This window comes from Cuculus canorus, chromosome 4 (genome assembly GCF_017976375.1).
Source record: "Cuculus canorus isolate bCucCan1 chromosome 4, bCucCan1.pri, whole genome shotgun sequence".
In the NCBI taxonomy this organism is placed as follows: Eukaryota; Metazoa; Chordata; class Aves; order Cuculiformes; family Cuculidae; genus Cuculus; species Cuculus canorus.
Window position 1 is genome coordinate 913,932 of NC_071404.1, and position 12,184 is coordinate 926,115.

Genomic DNA, 12,184 nt, shown 5'->3' on the forward strand with positions numbered 1-12,184 from the left:
ATGGAGTGGTTGGTTTGGTCCTGGATGAGTGGTGTCCCATCAGTGATGGAGTGGTTGGTTCGCTCCCTGGTAGGTGTTGTCCCATGAGTGGTGGAGTGGTTGATTTGGTCCTGGATAGGTGATGTCCCATCAGTGGTGCAGTGGTTGGTTTGGTCCTGGATGAGTGGTGTTCCATCATGGTTGAGTGGTTGGTTTGGTCCTGGATGAGTGGTGTCCCATCAGCCGTTGAGTGGTTGATCTGTTCCTGGGTGGGTGGTGTCCCATCAGTGATGGAGTGGTTGGTTTGGTCCTTGGTAGATGGTGTTCCATCAGCGATGGAGTGGTTGGTTTGTTCCTGGGTGGGTGGTGTCCCATCAGCGGTTGAGTGGTTGGTTCACTTCTTGGTAGGTGGCATCCCATGAGTGGTGGAGTGGTTGGTTTGCTCCTGGATGGGTGGTGTCCCATCAGCCGTTGAGTGGTTGATCTGTTCCTGGGTGGGTGGTGTCCCATCAGTGATGGAGTGGTTGGTTTGGTCCTTGGTAGATGGTGTTCCATCAGCGATGGAGTGGTTGGTTTGCTTCTGGGTGGGTGGTGTCCCATCAGTGGTTGAGTGGTTGGTTTGGTCCTGGGTGGGTGGTGTCCCATCAGCGGTGGAGTGGTTGGTTCGCTCCTGGGTAGGTGTTGTCCCATGAGTGGTGGAGTGGTTGATTTGGTCCTGGATAGGTGATGTTGTCCCATCAGTGGTGCAATGGTTGGTTTGGTCCTGGGTAGGTGATGTCCTTTGAGTGGTGGAGTGGTCGGTGACCTCCTGGGAGGTATCTCCTGCTGCGTTCCCATCCCAAGGTGTCCATCTTGCTCCACCAGATCTGCTGCCTGGTGGGGTGCAGATCATGGTGGACGTGGAGATGTGGGAGATTTACTTCAACAAACCCCTAATGCCAACTCGGGCGCCACCACAGATGTTCTTTTGCTCATTTCTTGAGGTTTCAGCTGCGTTCTTCACGGGAACTTCTACCCTTCTCCTTGGTGGCATTTCTCCTAACATCCCACCCCAAATTCCCTGGTGGCAACATCTACTTTTCTTCCCTGCCATAAACTTCTCCACCTTGGAGGTCTCCTTGAGCCGCTGGGGCTGGGAGAGCCGAGGACGCATCCGTAGGAACATCGTGGTGGTGGTGGTGGTGTCTCCACATGGCCACAATCCCGTTCCTCTTGCAGAAGTACCTTCGGCGCCGGAAGTACTCCCTCTTCGCTGCCTTCTACTCGGCCACCATGCTCCAAGACGTGGACGATGCCATCCAGTTCGAGGTCAGCATCGGCAACTACGGCAACAAGTTTGACACCACGTGTCTGCCGTTGGCCTCCACCACGCAGTACAGCCGCGCCGTCTTCGATGGTGAGCGACGCCGCGGTCACCAAAGACGGGGATGGGCTCCTCGGGGAAGGGCTGGAGCCTCCATCCTTGGAGGTATTCAAAACCCAACTGGATGTGGGTCCCATGCTCAAGGTGACCGTGCTGGGGCAGAGGTTGGATCCAGATGAGCTCCAGAAGCCGTTGTCCACCTCAACCATGCTGTGAAGCGGGATTAGCATGGTTGTCCCATCCCTGGTGGGGTTGAAGGCCAGGTTGGATGGGGCTTGGAGCAACCTCATCCAGTGGGAGGTGTCCCTGCCCGTGGTAGGGATGGGGCTGGATGGGCTTGGAGGTCCCTTACGGCCCAAACCATTCCATGATTCCGAGGACCAAATGAACTCCAGAGGTCCTTATCCACCTCAGCCGTGCTGTGAAGGGAGAAGATGTGACTGGAGAGGACCGGGGAAGGGAGGACTCATTCCTTCTGCCCGATGTTGGCGTGAAGCTGTCTTGGGGGACCACCTTGGTGCTAAGGGTCCCCACTTTTCCTCAAGGAAGAGCTTTGGGGTGGCCTCTCCCCGACTCCCGTGGGGCTCTGGCTTTGGGGTGAGGTGCCCTCAACCCACTGGGGTTGTCCTTCTGGTTTCTGCTGCCACCGCAGAGGTGGACACGTCCCTTTGGACCTTGGGGTGCTCTTGTCTCACGTGGGGTTGGGGACCATAACCCCCATCCTCCTGCCCCACAAGAGCCGAGGGATGGGCTTCTGCCCAAGGCCAAGCGCTGCACTGCCCACCTTCATCTCCACTGTGGTCCTGAGGGGTGGGGTCACCTCCATCTGAGGAGCTCACGGTGGGGGTTGTGACCTCCAGGTTGTCAGTACTACTACCTGCCCTGGGGCAACGTGAAGCCCGTGGTGGTCTTGTCGTCCTTCTGGGAAGACATCAGCCATCGAACCGACGCTCAGAACCTTCTCCAGCAGGCGGCAGACGCGCTGGTGAGTGCTCCGGTGCTCAGGAGCATTGTCCACCTCCTTTCTGCATCCCACCTGGGAGGGCATTGGGGGGGGAACGGAGGTCATCTCCAGGATGGGTTGGGTTTGGAGTTGGATGACTCTTGTGTGGTGGAGGGGACATCTGTTGGCAGAGTTGGACTTGTTTAGCCTGGAGAAGGGAATGTCCCATCCCCGGAGGTGCTCAAGGGCAGGTTGGATGGAGCTTGGGGCAATGTGATCCGGTGGGAGGTGTCCCTGCCCATGGCAGGGGGGGGACTGGATGGGCTTTGAGGTCCCTTCCAACCCAACCCATTCCATGGTTCCATGATTCTAACTTGACATCAAGGAGAACCCCCAGATCCCATCCCTGGAGGGGTTCCAGGCCAGGTTGGATGGTTCTTGGAGCCCCTGATCTGGTGGGAGGTGTCCCTGCCCATGGCAGGGAGCGGAATGGTTGGGCTTTGAAGTCCCTTCCAACCCAACCCATTCCATGGTTCCATGATTCTAACTTAACATCAAGGAGAACCCCCAGATCCCATCCCTGGAGGTGTTCCAGGCCACGTTGGATGGTTCTTGGAGCCCCTGATCCGATGGGAAGTGTCTCTGCCCATGGCAGGGGGTGGGCTTTGAGGTCCCTTCCAACCCGACCCATTCCATGAGCCGATGAGTCCAAGTGTCCTTCTCCTCCCATGGAGAGAGGGAGGGAAAGGAACCACCATCTCCACTCCACGCGGTGCTTTGCTGTCCCACCTGCCGACAGCCGCAGGTGCAGGAGATGAGGACCTTTCTTCAACCCCTGAGCCCTTGGGGGGTTCCTCACCGTGTCCCACTGGCATTTCCCCCCAAAAACTCCAACAGGAGCAAACCCAGAGTCACGGAGCCGTGGTGGGACCCAGGCCTGGAGTTTCTGCTCACGACGAGCAGCCCCAGGCGCTTGCTGGGAAGCTCCTGGACGTGGGGTGGGGTGGGCTGCTGGGGGTGTCCCCGCTGTACAACTCCTCTTCCCCACCTATCGTGCAGGAGGCAAACCTGGAGAAGGTCCACCTTGCCATCAAGGCCAAGCACCCGCCGAGTGAGCTGGACGTGCTGGGTGCTCAGCTGCTGGAGGACGTCATCGCCCACTGCAGGTGCTTTGGGTTGGGTTGGATGGTGGACCTTCTTGTGGTGGTTATCACAAGGCGCTTATTGACCACGTGGAAGGGACAAGGGCTGCTCCCAAGCTCCGGTCCCACCTCCCGGGAGCTCCTTTTCCACAGAGGGGTGGGACAACCCTTCACCACTCTCCAGTGCTCCTCCGTCCTCCTCCAGGTCTGGACCTCTCTGTGGTTTGAAGCGTGGGGAGTGGGGTTTGGAGCTCCTTTGCTCTCGGTGTTGCCAAAGGGACCTTCAGCGCGGTGGTGATTCCTTGAGAACTTGTCGAAAAGGAGGAAAACCACCTGACAAAGGCAGCAGAACCTCCATGAGAAGATGAGGGAGGTCCTAACGCCGTGTCTCTGTGTGTCCCACCACCTCAGCCTGACCCTGCCCGATGTCCTGGGGAAGCCGGGCAGCACCCACCTGGACCAGAACATCTACCGCTTCCGCAGCACCAACCTGGAGCAGATCGTGAAGGCCGCCCTGAAGCTCAAGCACGAGGACGCCAGCCTGGCGGTGGCCCTGGAGCAGGCGGAGGACTGGTTGTCCAGGCTGAAGGCCATGGCAGAGGAGGTAACGCTGCTGTGGTGGTGGCAGGAGCTGCGCCCTCACCTTGGTTGGGTGACCTCAATCCCTGCCCAGGGGAGTGGTGGACCCTCCGTGCTGGAGGTGTTCAAGGAACGTGTGGACATGGCGCTCGGGGAGGTGGTTTAGAAGGTACGGGCGGTGTTGGGCTGATGGTTGGACTGGATGATCTTGGAGGTCTTTTCCAACCTTCATGATTCCGTGGTGCCGTGGTTGCTCCCAAGCTCTCTGTCTCCTCTTCTGGTGGGACGGCTGAGAGGAATCAATCACCCAACGTGTGGTGGGAAGGAGAGATGCTGCCTCTCCTGCAGGCGGAGTCCTCCCCCACCGCGGAAGAGTCACACCCACGTCATAGAACCAGAACCGAGAGGGTTGGAAAAGCCCTCTAAGATCGAGTCCAACCATCAACATGACCACCAACACATCCCCTGGTGGTGGTGCAAAGCGAGTTGGGAAGGCGCCGGGTGTTGCTGTTGAGCCTCGGTGATGGTAGAGCTCTTCAGAAGGTCAGGAACCCTTCAACCAAAGCTTCTCCACCACCCTGGGTTGGCTGAGAAGGACAGGGCTTAGGGACACGTGGAGCTGCTCCACCCTGCCCAGACCATGATGAGATCTGAACCTGCTGAGATGGAGTTTGGCTTCACCTGGTCTCACTCCGGGTGGTTGGGTTGGCCGTGGGACGTGGCTGCTCTCCAACCTCTTGCGTCCCTCCATGACTGATGTGCTGATTTGGAAGCCCTCGGTCGGACGCGGTGGCTTTTGTCTTCTCCAGCCCCAAAACAGCCTTCCTGACATCGTCATTTGGATGCTTCAAGGAGACAAACGTGTCGCCTACGCCCGCGTGCCCGCCCGGGAAGTCCTCTTCTCCAGGAACATCTCCAGCTGCTGCGGCAAGAACTGTGGGAAGCTGCAGACCATCTTCCTGAAGGTACTTTGGCTTTTTGGGAGGGTTTGGATGAGTGAAATGGGATTTGAAATCATTTTTCCTTCAAAAATAGATCTAAAGAGAGAAAATCCTGCAGGGATGTGGAATCCCAACGCCCCGCGTGACCTTAACCCGAGGGTGGCCGGGGCTTGGGGACCTCCTGCCTCAGGTGTAGCTCTCTTGAAGGTGGTTCCTTCACAAGGAACCTTGGAACCTTCACAAGCTCAAGGGAGAGCCTGGTCGTGTTCTGGTGGAGCTCACGGAATCATTGAGGTTGGAAAAGTTCTCCAAGCTCATCCAGTCTCCACCATCAGCCCAACCCCACCGTGCGACCAAACCGTGTCCTGAAGTGCCACGACCACATGTTTCTTCAACCCCTTCAGGGATGGTGACTCCACCACTGTCCTGGGCAGCCTCTGCCAGGGCTTCACCGCTCTTTCCGTGAAGGAATTTCTCCCAGTATCCAATGTAACCCTCCCCTGGGGCAACCTGAGGTGGTTCCTCTCATCCCACTCCTTGTTCTTGGGGAGCAGAGCCCGACCCCCACGTGGCTCCAACCTCCTTTCCAGGAGCTGCGCGGAGCCGGGAGGTCTCCCCTCCTCTTCTCCAGACTAAACCCCAGCAGATCCCTCAGCTGCTCCTCATAGAACTCATAACCCGGACCACCGGGGCTTTGAAGCTCCTCAAGGTCATCCCTGAAGGACCCACCACCCCCTGCCTCGCATCCCAAGTGTAGAATCACAGCATCGTGGGGTGGGTTGGGTCGGAAGGGACCTCAAAGCCCATCCAGATCCACCCCACTGCCATGGGCAGGGACACCTCCCACTGGATCAGGGGCTCCAAGAACCATCCAACCTGGCCTGGAACCCCTCCAGGGATGGAGCACCACCACTGCTCTGTTCAAGGGCCTCCACACCCTTCCAGGAGAACATTTCTCCCTAAGATCTCATCTCAATCTCCCCTCTTGCAGCTCCAAACCATTCCCCTCGTCCTCTCCCTGCACTCCCTGATCCAGAGCCCCTCCCCAGCTCTCCTGGAGCTGCTCTAAGGTCTCCTCAGAGCCTTCTCTTCTCCTGAGCCACCCCAGCTCTGCCAGCCTGGCCTCCTACGGGAGGTTCTCCAGCCCTTGGATCATCTCCATGGCCTCCTCTGGCCTCGCTCCAACAGCTCCAGGTCCTTCTTGAACTGCGAGTTGTGCACCTTCAGATATCTTAGATGGTTTCCAACCTGATCCTTTCCTACAGCGGGTGGTTCTTCAAGGTCCCCGTCCCTGCCTTTGCCTTCTGTGCCTTCGGTGGGGTGGAGCTGGAGCTCCTGCTGGTGAAGAAGACTGAGGGAAAGGAGTTGTGGAGGGTGTTGTCCTCAAGGACACGAGCAGAGCTCTTCTGTAGAGCCGTAGAATCCCAAGGCTGGAAAAGACCTTTGAGGTCATCGAGTCCAACCGTCCCTGTCCACCACTGAACCACATCTCTGAGCACCTCATCTCCCGGCTTCTAAACCCCTCCAAGATGGGGACTCCACCACCGTCCTGGGCAGCCTCTGCCGGGGCCTCAGAACCCTTTTGGGGAAGACATTTTTCCTGATGTCCAACCTGACCCTGCCCTGGGGCACCTTGAGCCCATTTCTTCTCATCCCATCACCCGTCACTGCGAGAAGAGCCCAACCCCCACCTCCCCACCACCTCCTCTCAGGCAGTTGTAGACAGTGATGAGGTCTCCCTCAGCCTTCTTTTCTCCAGGCTAAACCACCCCATGTCCCTCAGCTGCTCCTCATAACCTTTGTTCTCCAGACCCTGCACCATCTCCATTCCCTTCTCCGGATGCTTTCCAGCCCCTCAATGTCCTTCTTGGAGTGAAGGGCCCAAACTGAGCTCAGGATTCGAGGTGTGGCCTCACCAGAGCTGAGTCCGGGGGCACAATCCCTTCCCTGCTCCTGGTGGCCACCCCACGGCTGATCCAAGCCATGATGTCATTGGCCTTCTGGGCCACCTGGGCCACTGCTGGTTTACGTTCAGCCACTGTTGACCAACACGCTGAGGTCCTTTTCCACCAGGCAGCTCTCCAGGTGCTCCTCCAGGCCTGGAGCTGCCCACGGTTGTTGTGTTTAGTACCCCCAGGAGGAGACCATGGGGCCGAAGATCCCGGCCCAGCTCCGAGTCCTGCTCTGGTTTGGGCTGTCCATCGATGAGAAGGAGTTCAACCAATTTGCCGAGGGGAAGCTCTCCGTCTTTGCCGAAACCGTGAGCATCTGGCGAGGACCTCCCTAGAGGGCTTTTTTTTGTCCTTCTGGGACAAGGGCAGCAGCTCCACCATGGAGGGGAGGAGATGGGTGGACCACGGGGGAGGACATTTCCAGGTGATGGTGACATCAGCCCATACCAACCGTGGGAAGAAAGAGCCGTTTCCACCAGCATCCACAATGGTAGCATCATGGAATGGGTTGGGTTGGGTGGGGACCTCAAAGCCCATCCAGGTCCACCCCCTGCCATGGGCAATGCCACCTTGAGGTTGCTCCAAGCTTCATTCAAGCTGAGCTTGAAGGTTGCCCATAAGCCATAAAGCCACATTGTGGCTTCACATCTTCTGCCTTTGGGGTGGAAAGCTGGAGGTGCCCATGGGGCTGGTGGGGGATTTAGGTTCTTCTCAAGAGGTCCATCCTCGGGTTGAGGCTCTCCACGAAGGAGGGGATTCTTTGTGGTCTTTGGAAGGGATTCTTCAGGTGATGTTGTGCCTCTCACACACAAACCTCTCGGCTTTCGCTCTCCCAGTACGAGAACCAAACCAAACTGGCGCTGGTGGGCAACTGGGGCACCACCGGCCTGACCTACCCCAAGTATTCGGATGTCACCGGCAAGATCAAGCTGCCCAAGGACAGCTTCCGCCCCTCCACGGGCTGGACCTGGGCTGGAGACTGGTTCATCTGCCCGGAGAAGACGTGAGTGATGGTTTACTGGGAAGACCAAAGCCTTGGTGGACACCTCAAAAGCCTGAGTAGAAGCTAAGCTGATGGCAAGGTCAACCAAAAAGCTGGGTGGAGGTCTGAGGTGCCATGGGGGTTCCTCCTCTGCCGGCCCCATCCTTGGTGGACAACAGCGTTGGTGCATTGAGTGGTGGGTGCTGCAGGTTCTCATGGCCATGGTGGCCCCAGCACTCAGCTCACCAGGCTGCTGGAGGAGCTTTGGAGGTGGGATCCCGGTGGGGCCATGAGAGGACGGTGACTGCTCTGTCATCTTCTTGCATTGGATTTAAAGTCTACATTTTGGCCTTCACCTGAGGTCTTGTAGGAGCTTCGCTTGGTGCCTCAGGGGGGTGGAAGAGGTTCAGGAGGCAAAGAGTGAGATACCAAGAGAAGGGGGGACACGAGACGGTGCTGCTGCTCACGGAGGGTTGGGAGGGCAGAACCGGGAGGTCCTGATGACCCGTATCTCCCTGGGGTTCCAGGTTGCTCCACGACGTGGACGCCGGGCACCTGAGCTTCGTGGAGGAGGTGTTTGAGAACCAGGTCCGTCTGCCTGGAGGCCAATGGATCCACATGACCGAAGCCTACAGCGACGTGGTGAGGGCAAAGTGGACATTTAGAGGCTGAGCCACCACCGCGGGAAGGGGCTCATGGGAGATCCAGGTGTCTACTGGGCGCTCTTTGGTTGAAAACACCTTTGCGTCCCGCAGAACGGGGAGAAGGTCCTGCCCAAGGAGGAGATTGAGTGTCCTCCAGGCTGGAAATGGGAAGATATAGAGTGGGACACCGACCTCAACAGAGCTGTGGATGAGAAAGGTACCAGAAAGCACTTTTGGGTGTCCGTGATGTCTTCATCTCCTTTTCTCCACCCATCGTGGTGTTTCCTACCGTGGTCCCACCCAACATCAGGGCTACCATCCCTTCCATGGCCATGGGAGATGCTCCACTGGCTTCAGAAGGTGGTCAAGCCCTGGAGGCACCATCTTCCTGGAGGGGGGTTGGGCAGCCACGAAGGCAGAGCTCTCCGTGCTGCTGGAGAAAGGTCAGGATGATCTTCTGGAAGATCTTACCTGGCTTTTGGACAAAGACGGATGGAAAACATTGAGCCAGAGAGCATCTAAGGTGGTCCCAAGTGTTGGGGTTGCCGCAGGAAGGAAGGACAGAGAGTCCCAGGCTGCGACTTTGAGCTGGTGGGACACCATGGTCCATCCCGAGGGCATCCCCAGAGGGTCATCTCTGTTGGGTGGCAGCATGGTGGGTCGTTCTCGGGGTGGACCAGCAGTCTGGGGAGTCACCTTGTGCCTGGCCAAAGCTCTGCTGTTAGAAGCTACTCCTACTTGGACGTACGTGAAGAGAGGGCCCTGGTGGGAGGTGTCTTCTCCCACCTTCACCCGGGTGTCCTCTTCTCTCCAAGGCTGGGAGTATGGCATCACCATCCCACCGGACCGCAAGCCCAAGGCCTGGGTGCCGGCTGAGAAGATGTACCACACCAACCGGCGACGGCGCTGGGTGCGGCTCCGCCGGAGGGACCTCACGCAGATGGAGACCATGAGGAAGGTAAGGTGGGGGCCAAGGAGAAGAAGGAGAGCGCGGGTTGGGTGCTCAAGAACCTGGTGGCCTTGGTCTCTGTGCTGGAGAAGCAGCAGCTTCCGTGGTTTCCACCATGGAGGTCAACATCTCCCAGAGGTGGGACCACTGCAGGGATGCTTGATGGGACTGTTTGGTGGGATGGGGACCTCCACGAAGCAGCTCGGGGGGGTTGGGGTGGCAGAGGTCCCAGGTCCTTGTCCTGCTTCCCTCTAGGTGGTGCCATTGGACTACAGAAGCCACCACGGCGCTGCTGCCGCTCTTCCAAGACACTTTCCTTCCTTCCTTCCTTCCTTCCTTCCTTCCTTCCTTCCTTCCCAGCCCTTGTTTGGGGTCCTTGTGGGTGGGAAGCTTGGAGAACTCCAGAGGGAAGCAGGTGGCACCGGGAGGTGACACAGCTCTGGGGACAAGAAGCCTTCATGGGGTTGTGACCAACGGCCAAAGGTCCCGTGGTGGCAGAGCCGTGGTGGCCCAGGAGGGATGGGAAGCGGTGGCCGAGCTGAGGGCAGGCTGGGAAGGTGGACACCCTGGTCCTACCCAGACCTGGGCAGGATGAGGCCCCTCCTTGCTCAGCACGGGCAGCTCCAGCCCAGAGAAAGCCTTCTCCAAGTGGGGTTGACCACAAGGACCGAACGATGGGGGTTGAATCCTTGGCGAAGCCGGAGAGATATGGGGAGAACATGGGGTGGGACACCTGGAGCAGCTCAAGGAAGTTGAGATCAGCTTTGGATGGGCACCACGCTGCCCCTGGAGAGCCCCGAGGCTCAGATCCCACTGCTGTCCCCTGCGGAGAGGCCGTGGGGTGGTGGGTCCGAGCGTGGCTGTGTTCCTCACCCACAGCACAAGCAGGAGGAGCTGGATGGCGAAGGTTGGGAATACGCCTCGCTCTTTGGTTGGCGCTTCCACCTCAAGTATCGCCGGACCGACACCTTCCGCCGGCGCCGCTGGAGGCGCAGGATGGAGCCCCTGGAGCGCACGGGCGCCGCCGCCGTCTTCGCCTTGGAGGGAGCCCTGGTAGGAAGCCACCTCAGATCCCCAATCCCTGCCTGGGAGAGGGAACTTGGTGGGACCCTCATGAACCGTCCCGGGGGGGGCTGTTAGTGTTTCCATTAATGATTTAGAACGTAGGGTTGAAGGCACCTTCAGTAGGTGACACCACGCTGAGTGGTGTGGTTGTCACACCAGAAGGATGGGACATCATGGAGAGGGACGAGGGAAAGCTGGAGAAGTGGGGCTGGGAGAACCTCAAGAGGTTCAAGAAGAAGGTCCTGCATTTGGGATGGGGTAATCTCAAGCCCCAGTGGAGGCTGGATGGAGAATGGCTTGGGAGAAGCCCTGAGGAGAAGGACTTGGGGTGCTGGGGGAGGAGAAGCTCCACAGGAGCCCCAACGTGCGCTCAGAGCCCAGAACCCCCCCATGTCCTGGGCTGCACCCGGAGCAGCGTGGCCACCACGGAGGGACGGGATTCTGCCCCTCTGCTCCGCTCTGGGAGACCCACCTGGAGCCCTGGGTCCAGCTCTGGAGTCCTCAATGTAAGAAGGAGATGGAGCTGTTGGAATGGGTCCAGAGGAGGCCACGGAGATGATCGAAGAGCTGGAGAACCTCCTCCATGAGGCTGAGAGAGTTGGGGTTGTCCCCCCTGGAGAAGAGAAGGCTCCAGGGAGCTCTCAGAGCAGCTCCCAGGAGGGAAAGAGGCTCCAGGTTGCCCAGAGCAGTGGTGGCTGCCCCATCCTTGGAGGCATCAAAGCCAGGTTGGATGGGGCTTGGAGCCCCTGATCCAGTGGGAGGTGTCCCTGCCCATGGCAGGGGTGGGACTGGGTGGGCTTGGAGGTCCCTTCCCACCCAACCCATCCTGTGACCTGCTGCTCGTTCTCTCCCACCCGCAGCCACTGCTCTTTGTTTCCCTCTCTGTAGTTTCTCCTTCCTGGTGTTTCATAACCCTTTGGCTTCTCCAGTACCTCCAGGAGGTCCATCCCCACAGCACAAAGACCCCAATATGCTGCTTTTTGGTTGTGGCATTTCCCCACTTGGCTTTCTGCCATCTTCCGTCCCCCGTGTCCTCTCCTCTGCCCAACGTTTGAACCCCGCAGCCCCTCTGGGACACAAGGAGCTCACAGCATCTGCTCGGAGCTCACGCTGGTCCCATCTCAAGGGGTTCTTGGTTGCTGGTGGGACCCAGGTTCTCCCCCTTAACTCTGGGGCCTGTTGGTGGGATCTTTTGAGGGTTGGAATTAGATAGACTTTAAGGTCGCTTCCAACTCTGAGGTCCCTTCCAACCCAACCCCGTCCATGATGCCAAAATAGGTGGAACTATTCCGTGGTTCTACGATTCTGTGGTCCAGGCGGGTGTTCCATCCCTCTGCGTCTCGGCAGTCGAGGAGGATTTGGAATCATGGACAGGGTTGGGTGGGAAGGGACCTCAAAGCCCATCCAGTCCCACCCCTGCCATGGGCAGGGACACCTCCCACTGGATCAGGAGCTCCAAGAACCATCCAACCTGGCCTGGAACCCCTCCAGGGATGGAGCAGCCACCGCTGCTCTGGGCTGTTGAGACGCCGGGAGGTGGGACGGGTGACCTTCAAGCTGTGTTGGTTGTGGTGTCCTCTTCTTTCAAAGCACAACATGGGTCAGGATCTCGGTTCTCTCTGCCCTCCTGGAGAAGAGCCTGAAG

General features: G+C 58.6%; 1 protein-coding gene across 8 annotated transcripts in view; it reads left to right on the forward strand.

Annotated features, from left to right (window-relative positions):
• DYSF (dysferlin) overlaps positions 1 to 12,184 on the forward strand; it is a 101,842-nt gene that overhangs the window by 29,724 nt on the left and 59,934 nt on the right. For all 8 annotated transcript variants that reach the window (XM_054065959.1, XM_054065964.1, XM_054065961.1 and 5 more), the window contains 11 exons: positions 1,198 to 1,375; positions 2,203 to 2,327; positions 3,345 to 3,451; positions 3,839 to 4,031; positions 4,816 to 4,971; positions 7,076 to 7,207; positions 7,736 to 7,902; positions 8,409 to 8,523; positions 8,637 to 8,742; positions 9,341 to 9,483; positions 10,354 to 10,527. In XM_054065959.1, the coding sequence (XP_053921934.1) occupies positions 1,198 to 1,375; positions 2,203 to 2,327; positions 3,345 to 3,451; positions 3,839 to 4,031; positions 4,816 to 4,971; positions 7,076 to 7,207; positions 7,736 to 7,902; positions 8,409 to 8,523; positions 8,637 to 8,742; positions 9,341 to 9,483; positions 10,354 to 10,527 (1,596 nt within the window). The remainder of the gene's footprint in view (positions 1 to 1,197; positions 1,376 to 2,202; positions 2,328 to 3,344; positions 3,452 to 3,838; positions 4,032 to 4,815; positions 4,972 to 7,075; positions 7,208 to 7,735; positions 7,903 to 8,408; positions 8,524 to 8,636; positions 8,743 to 9,340; positions 9,484 to 10,353; positions 10,528 to 12,184) is intronic.